The sequence below is a fragment of the Aphelocoma coerulescens genome, chromosome 13 (assembly GCF_041296385.1).
Source record: "Aphelocoma coerulescens isolate FSJ_1873_10779 chromosome 13, UR_Acoe_1.0, whole genome shotgun sequence".
NCBI classification, from domain to species: Eukaryota; Metazoa; Chordata; class Aves; order Passeriformes; family Corvidae; genus Aphelocoma; species Aphelocoma coerulescens.
The window spans coordinates 12,079,613-12,093,969 of NC_091027.1; the positions used below are offsets into that span (position 1 = coordinate 12,079,613).

At 36.9% G+C, this 14,357-nt stretch overlaps 1 protein-coding gene across 6 annotated transcripts in view; it reads right to left on the reverse strand.

The window, feature by feature from the left end:
• The window catches only part of GABRB2 (gamma-aminobutyric acid type A receptor subunit beta2), a 156,407-nt gene that overhangs the window by 9,957 nt on the left and 132,093 nt on the right, over positions 1–14,357 (reverse strand). For all 6 annotated transcript variants that reach the window (XM_069028963.1, XM_069028962.1, XM_069028961.1 and 3 more), the window contains one exon: positions 13,053–13,297. In XM_069028963.1, the coding sequence (XP_068885064.1) occupies positions 13,053–13,297 (245 nt within the window). The remainder of the gene's footprint in view (positions 1–13,052; positions 13,298–14,357) is intronic.

Genomic DNA, 14,357 nt, shown 5'->3' on the forward strand with positions numbered 1-14,357 from the left:
GTGTAAAAGTGGTTTCAAAAGGAGGTGGAAGAAGGTTAAAAAGATCTCTTGGTGCTGAAGGATTGTTCAGCCATAGAACTAGACCCTTTATGGTGAACAGGAGAGTTCAAACTTAATGGAGAAATTCCCAGGGACAAGAAAGGAAGGGAGGATGAAGATGAAGAAAAAGCAGCAGCAAGTACTATGGAAATAAAAGATGAAAGCAGAAGTGGAGGAGAAATGACCAGAGCTCAGCAACCATGCAAGACATTGGGGTTTTTATAAATCAATCTTAAATGTGAATGACAAAATATATGATGCAAATGATATTCATTTATAGGCCCAGGTCAAGTGGAAGAAGAAAAGCTGACTCTGGAGCCTTGAAAGAGGCCATGTCTTTTTTTGATGGTCTCAAACAAAGGGAGTACAGAGGAAAGCATAGAACTGTTACCATTATATATTCTTCCTGATAGCTAGAAACTCCAAAATGATGGCTTTCTTGAGGAATTCCTCTTACACTAATACATTAGCAACTGTAAAATACAAGGATATTACAACTCCCACACACATTCATTAGGAATCTTCCAAGGATGACCAGACATCTGAAATTATTAACTTTCAGTAAATCAGTTCCTTGGCGATTATGCTTTGCTGTTGTGCCAAACACAGTTTTATAATATGAGAGAAATTTATATTGATGAATGAAAAGATATAACATTGACACTTCTCCTTTCTCATACACTGTTCATTTTCACCTGTAACCTTCAACTACAGGCAGGAACTGATGGCTCATTTTATGGTAGAATGGCTGAGAAACTGTGTATAAAATAGTAGGGATGGAATTTCTGATAGAAAAACACTTTGAAACAAAACAGTTGTAAATTGAAAAGAAGTATATTTTTGTTAAGTAGAACTGCCATTAGAAAAAACCAAAAATCCAGTGAGCTAAACCATGAAATCTAAACTGGAAGTATTCAGTCTATTACAAAGATTAAAACCTGAAATTTAGGATTTATATGTCCTGTGAGCTGACATTATCAAGAAATGAAGATAGAAATAAAGATCCCTTTCTTAATGAAGACTTACATGACATGCCTAGATATATAATTTAATTTCCTATAGATAAAGACCTTACTATCTTTAGCATAGTTTCCCACCTCTTGAAAGCTGAGGTATGCTTGGAAAACCAGTAACATCCCATTCCTGACTAGTCACAGTAGCTCTAGCAAGATCAGGTGAAAGTATGATGTGCACTTTACCTGTAATAGGGATTTTCCACCTCATCAGCAAGGTTTGACTTATTGAGTGGGAACCACTGGGCTCTAGGGATTGCCCTGACTACACAGGAAGTGTGTGGCTGGTAGATGGCTCTGTGTAAGCTGCTGCTGGGTTCACTCTGGAACACAGTGGATTTTTCAATGGGCACCTGCCTAAAGCTATACCAGTATTTTTGACATGATAAGCCAGTCTGCTAAGATAAAGCTATAGAAATTTATAAGACACAAATGCCGAATATTTCAAAATGTCCATATGTGAAACATTGTCTTTAACAATGCAACAAACACTGCATTTCCATTGTCTGTACAAAACTCAATTTACTGTCACTATTGCAGTTACTGTTTATGAAATGAGGCTAGCTGCATTGTTATACACATAAGATTTGGGTCAGGCTGTAAAGAATGCAGTTAGAGGACAGTAAAACTGGGTAGACTTATAATTTCAGGTTGCTTCATTTGGTTTCAGGTCAGAAAATTCAGAGAAACTCTGCAAATTACAGAAGGATTTTCTTCAGGTTCTTGAACTTTTTAAAGACTAAAAATCTAAGCAAACCCTGCCCCCCCCAAGAAAACTGTCATAGTTAGAAAACAAAAAAAAGGGTGCGGAAAAAATACAAGTTCTGAACATGGAGCTTTAACATTGCTTTAATACTTGTAAATCAATTTCCAGACATCCAGTTTTACCTTCTGATATATGTGATTTCTTGATTATTATCTTTAGTAACACATCAATAAGGGAAGTTAGTTGCAAGTATTGTAGGATTCTTGAGAAATGGTTGAAAATTTAACTTCCTCTTGGTATCCATTACTTCCTCTATCCATTTAACTTCCTCTTGGTATCCATTACTTAAACAAGGGATTCTGTATTTAAGGCACTGAAGAATGAGTGCCCAGATAAAATGTGAGAGGCTAAAGCATCTTTGGTTTGATGGCATTTGAATAAAAACCATGAAATATGAACTTGTTCAAACTGCTGCACAGAATCCAATAAACTTGAAGTTTATATCAACATCTTCTCAAGTACAATTTTCTGCAACAGTTTTTTTACTACTGAGACATTTAGGAGGAAGCAAAGGCAGGCGATCTGGAACAGAAGACTTCTGGGGTAGCAATTAACAACAGTTTAAATCCTACTGTTTCACAAAACCGAAGGTGTTAGACAGTCCAGATTCCTACTAATAGTGCTCTGATGAAGTTGTTTGTTATTTCTTTGTTAAAATATCATCCCATTTACAAGTATACAATTAATTTTCTTGAAGGTAATATAAATGAAGAATACATCGGCAAGAACCTGCATTTTAAAAGCTGCTCTCTTCCATCTGAGATAAATAAAATCAAATTTTTATCAAGCCTTCATGACAATCATGTCTTCCAATTGCGGTATTTTACAAAATAAAATTTAGCAGATATATCTAGCACCAAAAATCTACTACAGAAACAGAGAAAAATTGGTTTTATAAGAAAGTGTCATGAAAGATAAAAAATGCATCAAACACATGATTATCACCACAACTGGCAAAATTTCTAGGGTATAACTTGGATATAGTTATGGTTTTGAAATATGAACTAGGCAGTAAAAATAAGTTTGTTAAGTTGCTCCTCTAGAACAGCTTCTGTAAAATATACTAAAGATATTATTTTTCTTGTTTCAAGCCAAATATAATGTGGAAAGATCTATACAACACATCCTTGTCATGAGAGTGGGTGGACTGAATGGCAGTCTACCAGTTTCATCCATCTGACCATGATATAATCACTTGTCAACAGATTTAGGCTTGTGATTTTGGGGAAGATATAATTCTTAGGCCCAGCCCAAAGGCAAACATGTTCAGAGACAGCATGATGTCCAAGGATAAAACTCTGGAGAGAAACTGCAACTAATTCAACAACAACAAAACTAAAAGAAAATTCCTGAGATTTTTCTATGGGAAAAATCACTGGGAAGATTTTGTTACAAAGAAAATAAAGATTAATTTCTAACATTTCATAACAAATTTCCAAATTAAAAAAGATCTGGAAAAGTATTTCATATGATCATGTTTGCTGCTGATTTAGAAGCCTGAAACAGAGAGAGTTCCACAGCTATAGATACTGCAAGGTTCGGAGGACTTGTCCTGACAATATTAAAATGAAAAGTCTTCTGCTTTAAAATTATGAAAAACAAACAAAAAAAAGCTGACTTAATTAAAATGCTCCTGCATGATTTACTTGTACACTGATAGCCTGCTTTTTGGGGAGAGTCCAACATTTTGTCACTCATTTAAAAGTGAGTGACAAGAATGAAGAAACTTTCTTGCCAAGACGTGGTTAGTAATTTCAAATTTGTTTCTAAGTAAATTTCTGTGTATGCAAAATATGTATCAATATTATGTATCATTACAACATTTATATTATACTTACTTGTTTCTGTGTATGCATTAGTTCTAGGGAAAATAACTAGATTATAGTTTTCTTCATGACGTGGGGGCTTTTTGTGTCTGTACGTTTCAATCAAACTTGGGTTGAGAGTTAAACATATTATAGTTTGAATACTTACAAAATACATGGATAGACAGTGGTCCAAAAAAACCCATTACATGAAAAGAATCATATTGATTTAGGCTCTGTGACCTTTATTGTTGCATTCTTCAGGCCATCCACAAGTGTTAAGTTTCTGACAACCACATTACCAGAATGTGGAGCTTGTTTTGAGAACATGAGAGAGGACAGGTATGTATATCTTTTTGCACACAGCTATAAGATACACTAAGTTCAGGGAGAAGTCTTGACAATTGTTTACATTGGGAAGAAAACAAAATGCAAGTCTCTAACACTTCTAAAAAGAGGAATAGAGACATAAGAATAAAAAAAGACAGAATTCCACGTTCTAGTACAACCTTTTATCACTACAGAAGTACCCTTAAAACTAGTTTCTAAGGAGTAAAAAAGATATATTAATATATAAACATATATTTCTCCCTATATACACATATTTGAGTTTAGGCATAATCCTACCAACCTCCTAATGTTTTCCTAAGTTACACGAAACTAACTCCTGGTGTCTATCTTTCTCCATACACAGAATTCTGGGAAAGCACTGGAACCCAAAAGAATTTGTAACGTGAATTTACCAAGAAATGTAGGTCTTCATAGGCCAGCTTGACTGTTTCACTAAATTTAACATATGTATAAGCGATACAAACCCTACCATCCTTTAAAAATAAAAGAAAAAAAGCAAGTATTCAATTTCCATGTCTAAATGGATGCCTCTAAATGCATCTAAATGGATAGAGTCTTTAGAATGTGCTCTCATATAAATAAAGAGGTTGACAAACAGTCGCTGTAACAACATTATAATGATATTTTTACCACTTAGTGACATCCAAGTATACATAATCCAGTGATCTCAAAATTCATGAGCACAACTAGGTTACCTTCTCTAGCATATACTACTAGCAGTTACAACCTGTGTTTTGGATAGAAATTTGCCAGCTCTTGGCCACTGAATTAAACCTTGACAAACTCTTTAGAGCTGATGTGTTTCAGGAAATCAATTCAGCAAATTCCCTAGCCAGACACACCTTCTGGACTGCAGCTACATACATTTCTTCTACTTCACTGTACATAATTTGTCTTTTTTGTGTCTTATTTCTTCACAACTTGATATAATGACCTAAAATACACCAAGGGATTTTTTTATGAACCAAAAATTTTGTTCTGCTCAGGGTCACAGGCTGTAGATGCAGTACAAAAGCAAAGGGGATAATGTGCTTTAAACAAGTGTACAGGCACAGGTCTTACATTAATTAAATATGGCATTCAAAGGAGTGCAGCTGGAGAAAAAAGCCTCATGCAGTTGACTTGACCTTTATTCAGATGTCATGTGGAATACCAGCACGGATTGTGGAAAAAATCACCTTCTGACTGCTTCTGCAGACTTCTGTGAGCTGAAACTGGAACTTCCTCAAATTTCACTCCTATCCAAACTCTGGTTTGATAAAACATAGAGGCTGGCCAAGCACCCTGTGCATTGCTGACTGTTTCATATTAAAGTTATTCCTTGAGAATGCATGAATTTAAACTTAGGAGAAAGGCTAAGCTTTTATTATCCATGCCTACTTTATTACATGTCCTTCAATAAACTGCTGTGTAAGGAATACCTTCTGACCCCAGATCAACAATCAGTCCTTGTGCAGCTTTACCTGTACTGCAAACAAAAGGAAAACTCTCCTTGGAGAGAAAGAAAGAGGATGAAGTCTTTCACTGATATCTGGACAGTGGCAGCATTAGCTCCAGCAGTATAGAGCAGTGAGGATTTGAGATTTGAGACTGAAATTATAAGAGCTTCCTATTGCTTTAGTGTTTTAATAACCCTGTTCAGTTTATTAACCAAGTCTGTGCACATAACCAGTTTAAAAATCCTCTTTTTTACCAAAAATGTTTCATACTAGAAGTACCTCTGGTCCATAGGGTATAAAGTGCCATTCTATGTAGTAGGTACTGACTGGTTTTAGGTACCTTTGCAATAGTTTCTTCTCCCTGAAGATGCGTTATATGATTTCTTCAGATAGAAATGAACAATTGCTATGAACTGAAAAGGCCAGCAGCAAGCCAGCAGTAAATCAGTGGAGAAATAAAGGCATTAGCCAAGCCTAATTGTTTTGGAGCATTGTATTGGAGCAAAGTCTATTATCTTGGGCCTACAGCCCTGCTAATGCATCTTCACACCACAGCCTGAAAATTGAGGAGAGTGATCTTGCCTGTTTGCAGTGCACTGAAAGCCATCACAAGCTGGCCTGCAAAAGGCCACAGGTACAGATCAGTGCATTCGCTTTGGGTCAGGTTAACACATTCCTTCATCTAATTCACCCCTCCTTTTCTAGAGACATATATGGATATGACAGAGAAAAAAAAAAATGCACAGGATCTTCTAGTTATTCTCTAGTAAAGTGGTAAAAAGAAGTTTGGAAGCTGTCCTGGGAAATGTCAGGTAGCACACCAGCACCTGAGCTGACTGTGCCATTTCCAAGTGTGCTGTTGTAACAGAGGGCATTTCTGGCACAATGGAATAGAAAGTTCTCAGTCTCCCTGTTCCAAGAGCACCCATACATTAGACAGTGAATCTGAAAATGGGCATCTGGGGAAGTAGGATGCTGTGGGAGCTCCATTTCCCTGCTAGATTACACAACAGCCAGTCCATCCTCAGCCTATCAGTTGCGTAGTTGAAATAATTAGGTAATCACTTGTGAAACAGGTAATTAATTGCATGTTCTTATTTGTCTCAAAGCTCTCATAATGCAATGGAGTTCCCTTAGAGTGAAAGATCTGAGGAAAACTATTAAACTTGTTCAGATAAACTTGGTCAGACTCCTTTCCTTGGTCAAAATGCTGTAGGAAAAAAACCAGCAGCTGAAACAACTTGAAGGGGAAGAAAGTTACCAAGTGCATCTGAGGACAGGTTAAGCTTCTATTTGTTGTTGCCTTGCCATCTCACCTCCTTTAGCAACCCTGTGCTAATCTAGATATAACAACAGTGGGCCAGGAGGGCAATGAATTGCAAAGATACATGTATTTGTTTAAACTTTCTTAGTTCCGTAAGCCCTTCATTAACTTTTTGCGAACACTTCTATTGTATTCAAATCTATTAATATGTGTTTAAATTCATTATCATATTGACATTCCATGTTCCTGGTACCCTAATTTTGGATTGAAAAGTGCCATTAGTCTGACAACTTCCCTTGTTCATGATTTGCACTTTGAGCAGTAATGCATTGTCCCTTTCAGGTGTGCCGACTGAATACCTTACGTAATACAAAGGGCACTGAGTAAAGAATTACTCATGATTTTAAAAATACACTCAGTGTATTTTTAAAAAGTGTTTGTATTCAGAAAAGAAACCTTCTAAACAAGCAGAGGTTAACAATGTCACTTCACATTTATTTAAAGCAAATGACTGAATAAATCTGTATAAATAGTTTTATGAAGTGTTGCATAATACACTGACATTTCCCCCCCTCTTTTCCAGAGGAAAATTGCTGTATTACTGCTCACAATAACAGATTATGATTGCAAAATTAAAGGTAGTTTTACTTATGTGACTTATGTTATCATGTACTTCAGGTATATCGCCCGTGCAATTGCAGCCTTCTCTGTGCTTTAAGCTAGGCTGAAAACATGTAGAATTTAACAAGTATTGCAACTGCATCCAATCTAAAACCAAACTTAAATGTATTTTACATTATGCAAAACATAACGCTGCTTTTCTGTGAAGTGGCAAATCAAATTATTTGAAAGAATATAGCTAAGAAATTCTATATAAGAAACATTACATTGCAATAATTAACTCTTATAAACCTAGATGATTTGACTATAAAGAAAAAAAAAATAATTTAGAAATAACTTAAACACCACCTGAATGACATACAGGTAAGAATTAAAAAGACTAGAAATGGAGAAAGGTGCACGAAATCATTATATGGTAATGTCTCTGTAATAAGGTTTGATATCTGAGTTAAAAAAAGGAAGTATCACATCTTGTTTCTAGGTAATACCCTCATAAGGAAATGATAGTGATGTTGAAGAAAAGACTGACCAGGTGCTCCTTAAAGAGACAGATCTGTAGCTCTTCCTTTAATGAAAGTCTTCATGTAGGAAGCGCTCCCAATACTCACAATGAGTATCATCTCTGCTGCCTGACTCACTTCAGCCTCTGATGCTGTGGAAGAGGATGGCACAGAGCTGCTTTTCCATGGGAATCACCTCTTGTCAAACACACAGAGGGCAAGATGCAAGAAGCACTTCTTTACAGAGGAAGAAGAGTCATCCTTTCATTTAGCATGGTCTTAAAGTGACAGTCCTGGTTTTACCACTGTAACAGGTTTTCTGATCTGTCCAGAATAACAAATACAGATTTAATCGATATTGAAAAGCATTGTTACCCTACTTATGCCTCCAGAGTAGTCAATTAATGTACATATTCGTCTGGATCAAATGAGTCAGATGACCAACTGTAGAAAAAACAGCAATAGAATCCAAAAGATGTAACAGCAGCATGTGCAGCTGGTTGACAGGAAATTTAGTAACACAGGAAAACATATGGAAAATATAGAACTTGGGAGGTGATAGACTGCAAATATCTAGAAGATATATCAGACTCATCACAGCGGTCAGCATAAGCAAGCCCATCTAAACCAGAGTTCCAAGATGGAAACATCCAAGGTAAAATTATTAGAAACAACAAATTCGGAGTAAATTAAAAAATTAATCAAAAAAACTTAGCTTCTGGATTCTGGAAAAAATTTAAGGGGAATAAATCAGTTCTGAGAGAGCACCAAGAAACTCATTATCTGAGCTCTGATAACAGAAATGAAGCTTATTAAAACGGCTGGTGGCCTGCATAAGAAATCATTTGCTCAGGCTCTACACTGAAATTGTGATTGGGTGAATCATCTTCTTGAAGACAAAGCCAGACCTCATAGAGGAGAAAACCTGAAGCGTTATACGACAGTAGCTTGTTTCCCTCCCCTAGCCCCCTTCTATCCCAAAAGGAAACAAAAAAAATTACAATCAAAAGAAAATACAGGGTCATAGAGGTTTCTAGACCAAATCCTTCTAGACCATTTGTATATAACTACTGAACAAACAGATATGATATATGGATTCAGTAAAGTCTTTGGTACCTTATCTTAAAACAGATGACATGTCCCAGATGCATGTACAATTACCCACAGGAAGACAGGTGAATGATATTGGGAAGCCTGAAGCTAGAATTTGGCCCTGTATTTTAATGTATCTGTTAATCATCTTGAAGAAACACAGACAATATTAGCATGAAAATTCAAGAAATGCAGAGGACCAAAAGGACGCTAATGACAATCAACATTCTTATCTAAAATACAAAAGTTCACAGAATAAAAAGACATAACAATGGCCATATATACCATGCTTTGTGACACACTAGGTCCTCAAGCAGATGTAGGACACTCCCAGGGTACCTATCCTTATGTACACTTGCAGTACTATGCCAATCAGAACAGAAGAGACTAAGAAACTTGAGACTACCAAGGCAAGAAAGGCATTTCAAGACATAAGATGATAAACTTGAAAAGAGAGGTGAGGAAATTACGTGACTGCTATCTCAAATAAATGAAGGATGTCTAGAGTAAGAAGAAAGCCAGTGATTTACCTACAAGCAACAATATGATTGTTTACAGGAAGAACAACTAGTCTTGACAAGGCAAAAGATGATGAGTTAGACTAAAGGAAAAAACTGCTAAATGCAGCTCGAGAAGTTTCAAGAGTAGAATGATGATACTCACAGCCATTTTTACCTGAACTTACTGCAAAAGGAATCAAGCAAGTCCAATATGATTTAACAAGTCTGTGGCAATGTATCTGCTGGTAACTGAGTCTGAATCTTCCTTGAGGTTTTTGTTCTTTAAATTTCTACATGATTTTATTACTCGGGTTTCAGTATCCAAGAAGCAAATCAAGATATAGGCCCAATTCCTTTTCTACCTTTCCATTACCCCAAACAGGATCAACAGTCTTTGAAAATGGAGTATAGGAAGTTGCAATCTTATGCGATGATTCACAGTGTATATATACGGAAGAATTTTTTTTAAATGAGTGTGATGAAACAGTGGAAGAGGTTGCCCAGAGAGGTGGTGGATGCCTCATCTCTGGAAACATTCAAGGTCACATTGGATGGTGCCCTAAGAAACCTGATCTAGTTGAAATGACCCTGCTCATTGAAATGGGGTTGGAGTAGGTGACCTTTAAAGGTCCCTTCCAACTCAAACTATTCCATGATTTAAAAAAAAAACCAGAACAAACCCCAAACGACCATATTTTGCATATGATATGAGTGTGATATGAAATTTCAAGAAAGATTTGGCCACAGTTTAATCTGGAATAGCTCTGGGGAAGCTCTGCAGCCAGCCTGATGGAGTTCACTCAAATGGAAAAAATAGGACATTTTCCTCCTGAGTCACCAAATCTCCAAGAGATTGCAATGGATTCAGGAGATACTGCAGTCACAGAAAAACAGCTTTCATTGCACTTCCATAGTGTGTTGTAAGCTCTCTAGTATCTTCTGAATAACACCAAGGAAAAATAGGAAGACTACCACTGCCCATGTCCACACTGGAATCTCTCCATGAAAGAGAATTCAACAGCATAAAGGGACTATGAATTAACTTCTCCTTTGATTTTGCAAGCAGTTGTGGATGAGAGTACTGATCAGCACTTCTCCTCTAACCACCTTCTCTTGATTGAAAGTTGTATGAAATTGTTACCAAAGAAGAGTGTTGGAATTGCAAGAAATCCATTACAGATTTTCTGGTTTATAAAGTATAACCAAAGATGCTGCACTATAAACAGCAGTTCCAATAACTATTTATCCAACTGTTTTACAGTGTCAATGCCGAATGCAGTAACAAGTTTTTTTGTGTAGAAGTTTTCATCCTCATGTTTTGAGGTTTATTCCTCATGGCATTAATCTTCTCTCATATAGTATCTGATTCTGATGAATTCATAACACTGCACATAGTGATTCAAGAGGAATCTTGTAATATCACAAAAGAAAACTCATACCTTGTAAAATCAGTCCTTCACTATTGGATCCTAATTAAAGATGGAGTGTTTGTGTGGTCCCACTTCTAAAATATGTTGGTTTTTATGAAAAACTGCTTCTGAGCTAAATTCAGCAGTTCAGACCCATTTTTGATTCTTATAAATGAAACTAATTATGTAATATTTGTCTCACTTTAATAGATAAAATATTCGGGTCCATTAAATATGCATCTTTTTTCTTGCTGCTGGTCAAACAGCAAGAACAGCTGTCAGCTCCTTTCCTTCTCCCCAGAGCAGTCTCTGCACAGTAGGACAAGTTCTCTTATCCTCTCCCATTTGATTCCCTGTCTATTGCTTAAAGGATTGCAAACCTGATGATTAGATCAGAGTGGATCTGGATACCAGAGTGGAACTGCCATAGACTGTTAACCATGCTGGCCTAGTATATTGGGTAAAAGGCTCAGTATGAAAAACCATACAAATCATGTAAAACTGTTCCTTGTAAATTTCTGCAACATTTGTTGCAAGTTATTGAAATTTACTCTGCCTAGCCGATTGGATTAGCAAAGCAGTTAGTGCTTTCAAATTCTCCTCCTGGTCAGCAATTTGCCACTGGACTTAGGCTATTCTGTTACACAGCTGAAAGATCTATGGTATGAACAAGAATATTGAAAACACCACAAGTCAAACAAAATGTACAAAAACATACCTCAGCTAGTGGTGGCACTCTGATACCTATGCATCTTAAATTTCCATTGATGTTAGAGGAAACATTTCAGGTAAATGCAGGTCTAGCCTTATGAAATTACTTACAGGGTAGTTTATAGCATTTTTTAAGTGAAATTTAATTTAAAAAAAGATAAAAAAACTTGACAAATTAAATAAAAACTCACAGCTTTTTTTTTTTTCATTGCTGAAAAATCACCAATAGAAACAAAAACATGTTACAGTGTCTTCATGAACTTTACAATGGTAAAAGATGATATATGGTAATATAACATCAAAATTAATCTCATCATTTTGAGTATGCCTTCAATCATTAAAATATGTTTCTCTCCAGTCAAAAAGAAAAAAAATGAATGGATGAGATCTGAGCCATGGCAATATAATTCTCCATCTTAAAAGACTATAATTTATAACATATAAAACTATTTTATGCTATCAACGTGTGACAGATTTTTTGGATGAAAATGTTCTTCTGTCTGCAGGCCCACTATGTGTGTAGAAGTTCTAAACAAACATTAGGAATTTCACCATTAGAGCTGTGTGAAACTTAAGTTTCCAGTTGAAAAATAATCCCTTGGTTTTTTCTAATTCAGATTTTTTAATTCTGACTTTGATTTTTGTTCCTTGGACTATCATGATGAATTACAATTCAAAGTGTTCCCCCTGACAAAAAAAATCCCACAACACCCCTGCCCCTCCAAAAAACCCTCCCAACACCCAAAGATAATTCAACCTTATTTAACTTCCCAATTTTGCATGTGTGTGAAAGTTTATACATTTCACACTGAGTACATTTTTGCATTCAGCACAGATTTGCCACTGTATGAAATTCATCCCAAAATGGTCAAAGTGACAAATTACAAGTGCTTTATGATAAGTGCCCCATTTTCATTAAGCATAATGGATACTTTTTCCAGAAGTATGCATCTTGGCAAATACCTTTTCTGCCTCAATTCTTCACCCCCAGGGGGCCACTTTTAAATTCAAATTTAAGTACACAGCACCTTGATGGCTTATTTCTGAGAAGTTCCTCATTTAGTCAATAGTATCCTGTCCCATTATATATTGAAAATATGCAAACTTGTCAAGCTTTAAACACTTCTGTGGCAAATATTTCTTATCCAGCTCATCTGAAAGATTTATGAAAGCAGGTTAAATTTAGGTTTTAGTTCCAATGTTCCATACAGCTCTTACTAGAATATACAGCCATCATTTTGGATTCATTCTTTTGGAAACAGATTGTACATATTCAAGTCTAAATTCTGACTAAGAAAACATCTCCCAGTAAAGCTTCACTGACTGCATGCTTTAGAAAGAAGTCATTCAGCTTTCCAGGCTAGAGGGCATCATTCACTGTTGAGGTGGCTAAGTACACTGCTCTGTAGAGCTAAGACAAGGTCATCATAGTTCTACTCCACTCGTTTTCTACAAGAAATTACATTTTAAAGCACTGTCTGCCAGAAGTGAGAGTCTGCCTTCCGATGGAAATGCTAAAAATTTATCCCTATTCCAGTTTACCTTATTGACATCCATTCGCAACTTCTCATTGTTGGCACTGGCAGCTTTTTCTGCTGCTTTCTTTTGACGTTGAGGTCCCCTGCCAAAGAAGATGTAGTTGACCAATGCGTACTCCAGCAGAGCCATGAAAACGAAGACAAAACATCCCATAAGGTACATATCAATGGCTTTCACATATGGAATTTTGGGAAGAGTCTCTCGAAGATGGGTGTTAATTGTTGTCATTGTGAGCACAGTTGTGATTCCTGGAAAAGAGAATTGACAAGTCTAGTGATTGAAATAATTTAAATTTTCTAGAATAATAATTCATACTATTCAAATGCTAGAGTTTAAAAATATGGGTTTTTTTCCCCTGATGGAAAAAAGACATCTCTAACCTCTATCAGTATTCATAGTATCCTAGAAAGGCTTGGGTTGGAAGGGATCTTCAAAACCATCTAGTACCATGGGAAGGGAACCTTCCACTAGACCAGGTTGCTCATAACCCCATCCACTCTGGCCTTCAACATTTCCAGGGATGGGGCAGCCCCAACTCCAGGCAGCATGATCCACTATCTCACTACACTCACAGTGAAGAATTTCTTCCTAAAATCTAATCTAAATCCACACGCTGTCAGTTTAAAGGCATTCCCCTTTGTTCCAAATCCCTCTTCAGCGCTCTTGGAGCCCTTTTAGGCTCTCAAAGGTGCTCTAAGGTCTCCCTGGAGCCTTCTCTGCTCCAGGCTGAACAATTCCCACTCCCTGTCTTCATAGAGAGAGGTGCTCCGGCCACACAATTATCTTTGTGACATTTCTCCAGCCTGTCAATGGCATCTCTTCCCTCCAGCATGTGGACAGCTCCATACAGCTCGGTAACTTGCAGAGGATGCCCTCAATTCCACTGTCCATGTTGCTGACAGAGATATTTAGCAGCACCAATCCCAACACAGACCCCTGAGGACACTTTTCACTGGTCTCCACTTGGACATCAAAACGTTGACCACAACTGTTTAGGTGCAACCATCCAGCCAATTCCTTATCCACTGAGCTGTCCATCCAACAAATCCATGACTATTCAGTTTAGAGACAAGGATCTCAGGCGTAACAGTGTCAGATGCTTTGCACAAGTCTAGGTAGATGACATCTGTTGCTCTTCCCTCATTCCACCATTGTTGGGACCCTGTTATAGAAGGCCATAGATTTCGTCAGGTACAACTTGCCCTTGGTGAAGCTGGGTTGGCTCTCATCAGTCACCTCCTTACTTTCCATATGCCTTAGCATAGTATCCAGGAGGATCCAGTTCATGACCTTGACAGGCACCAATGT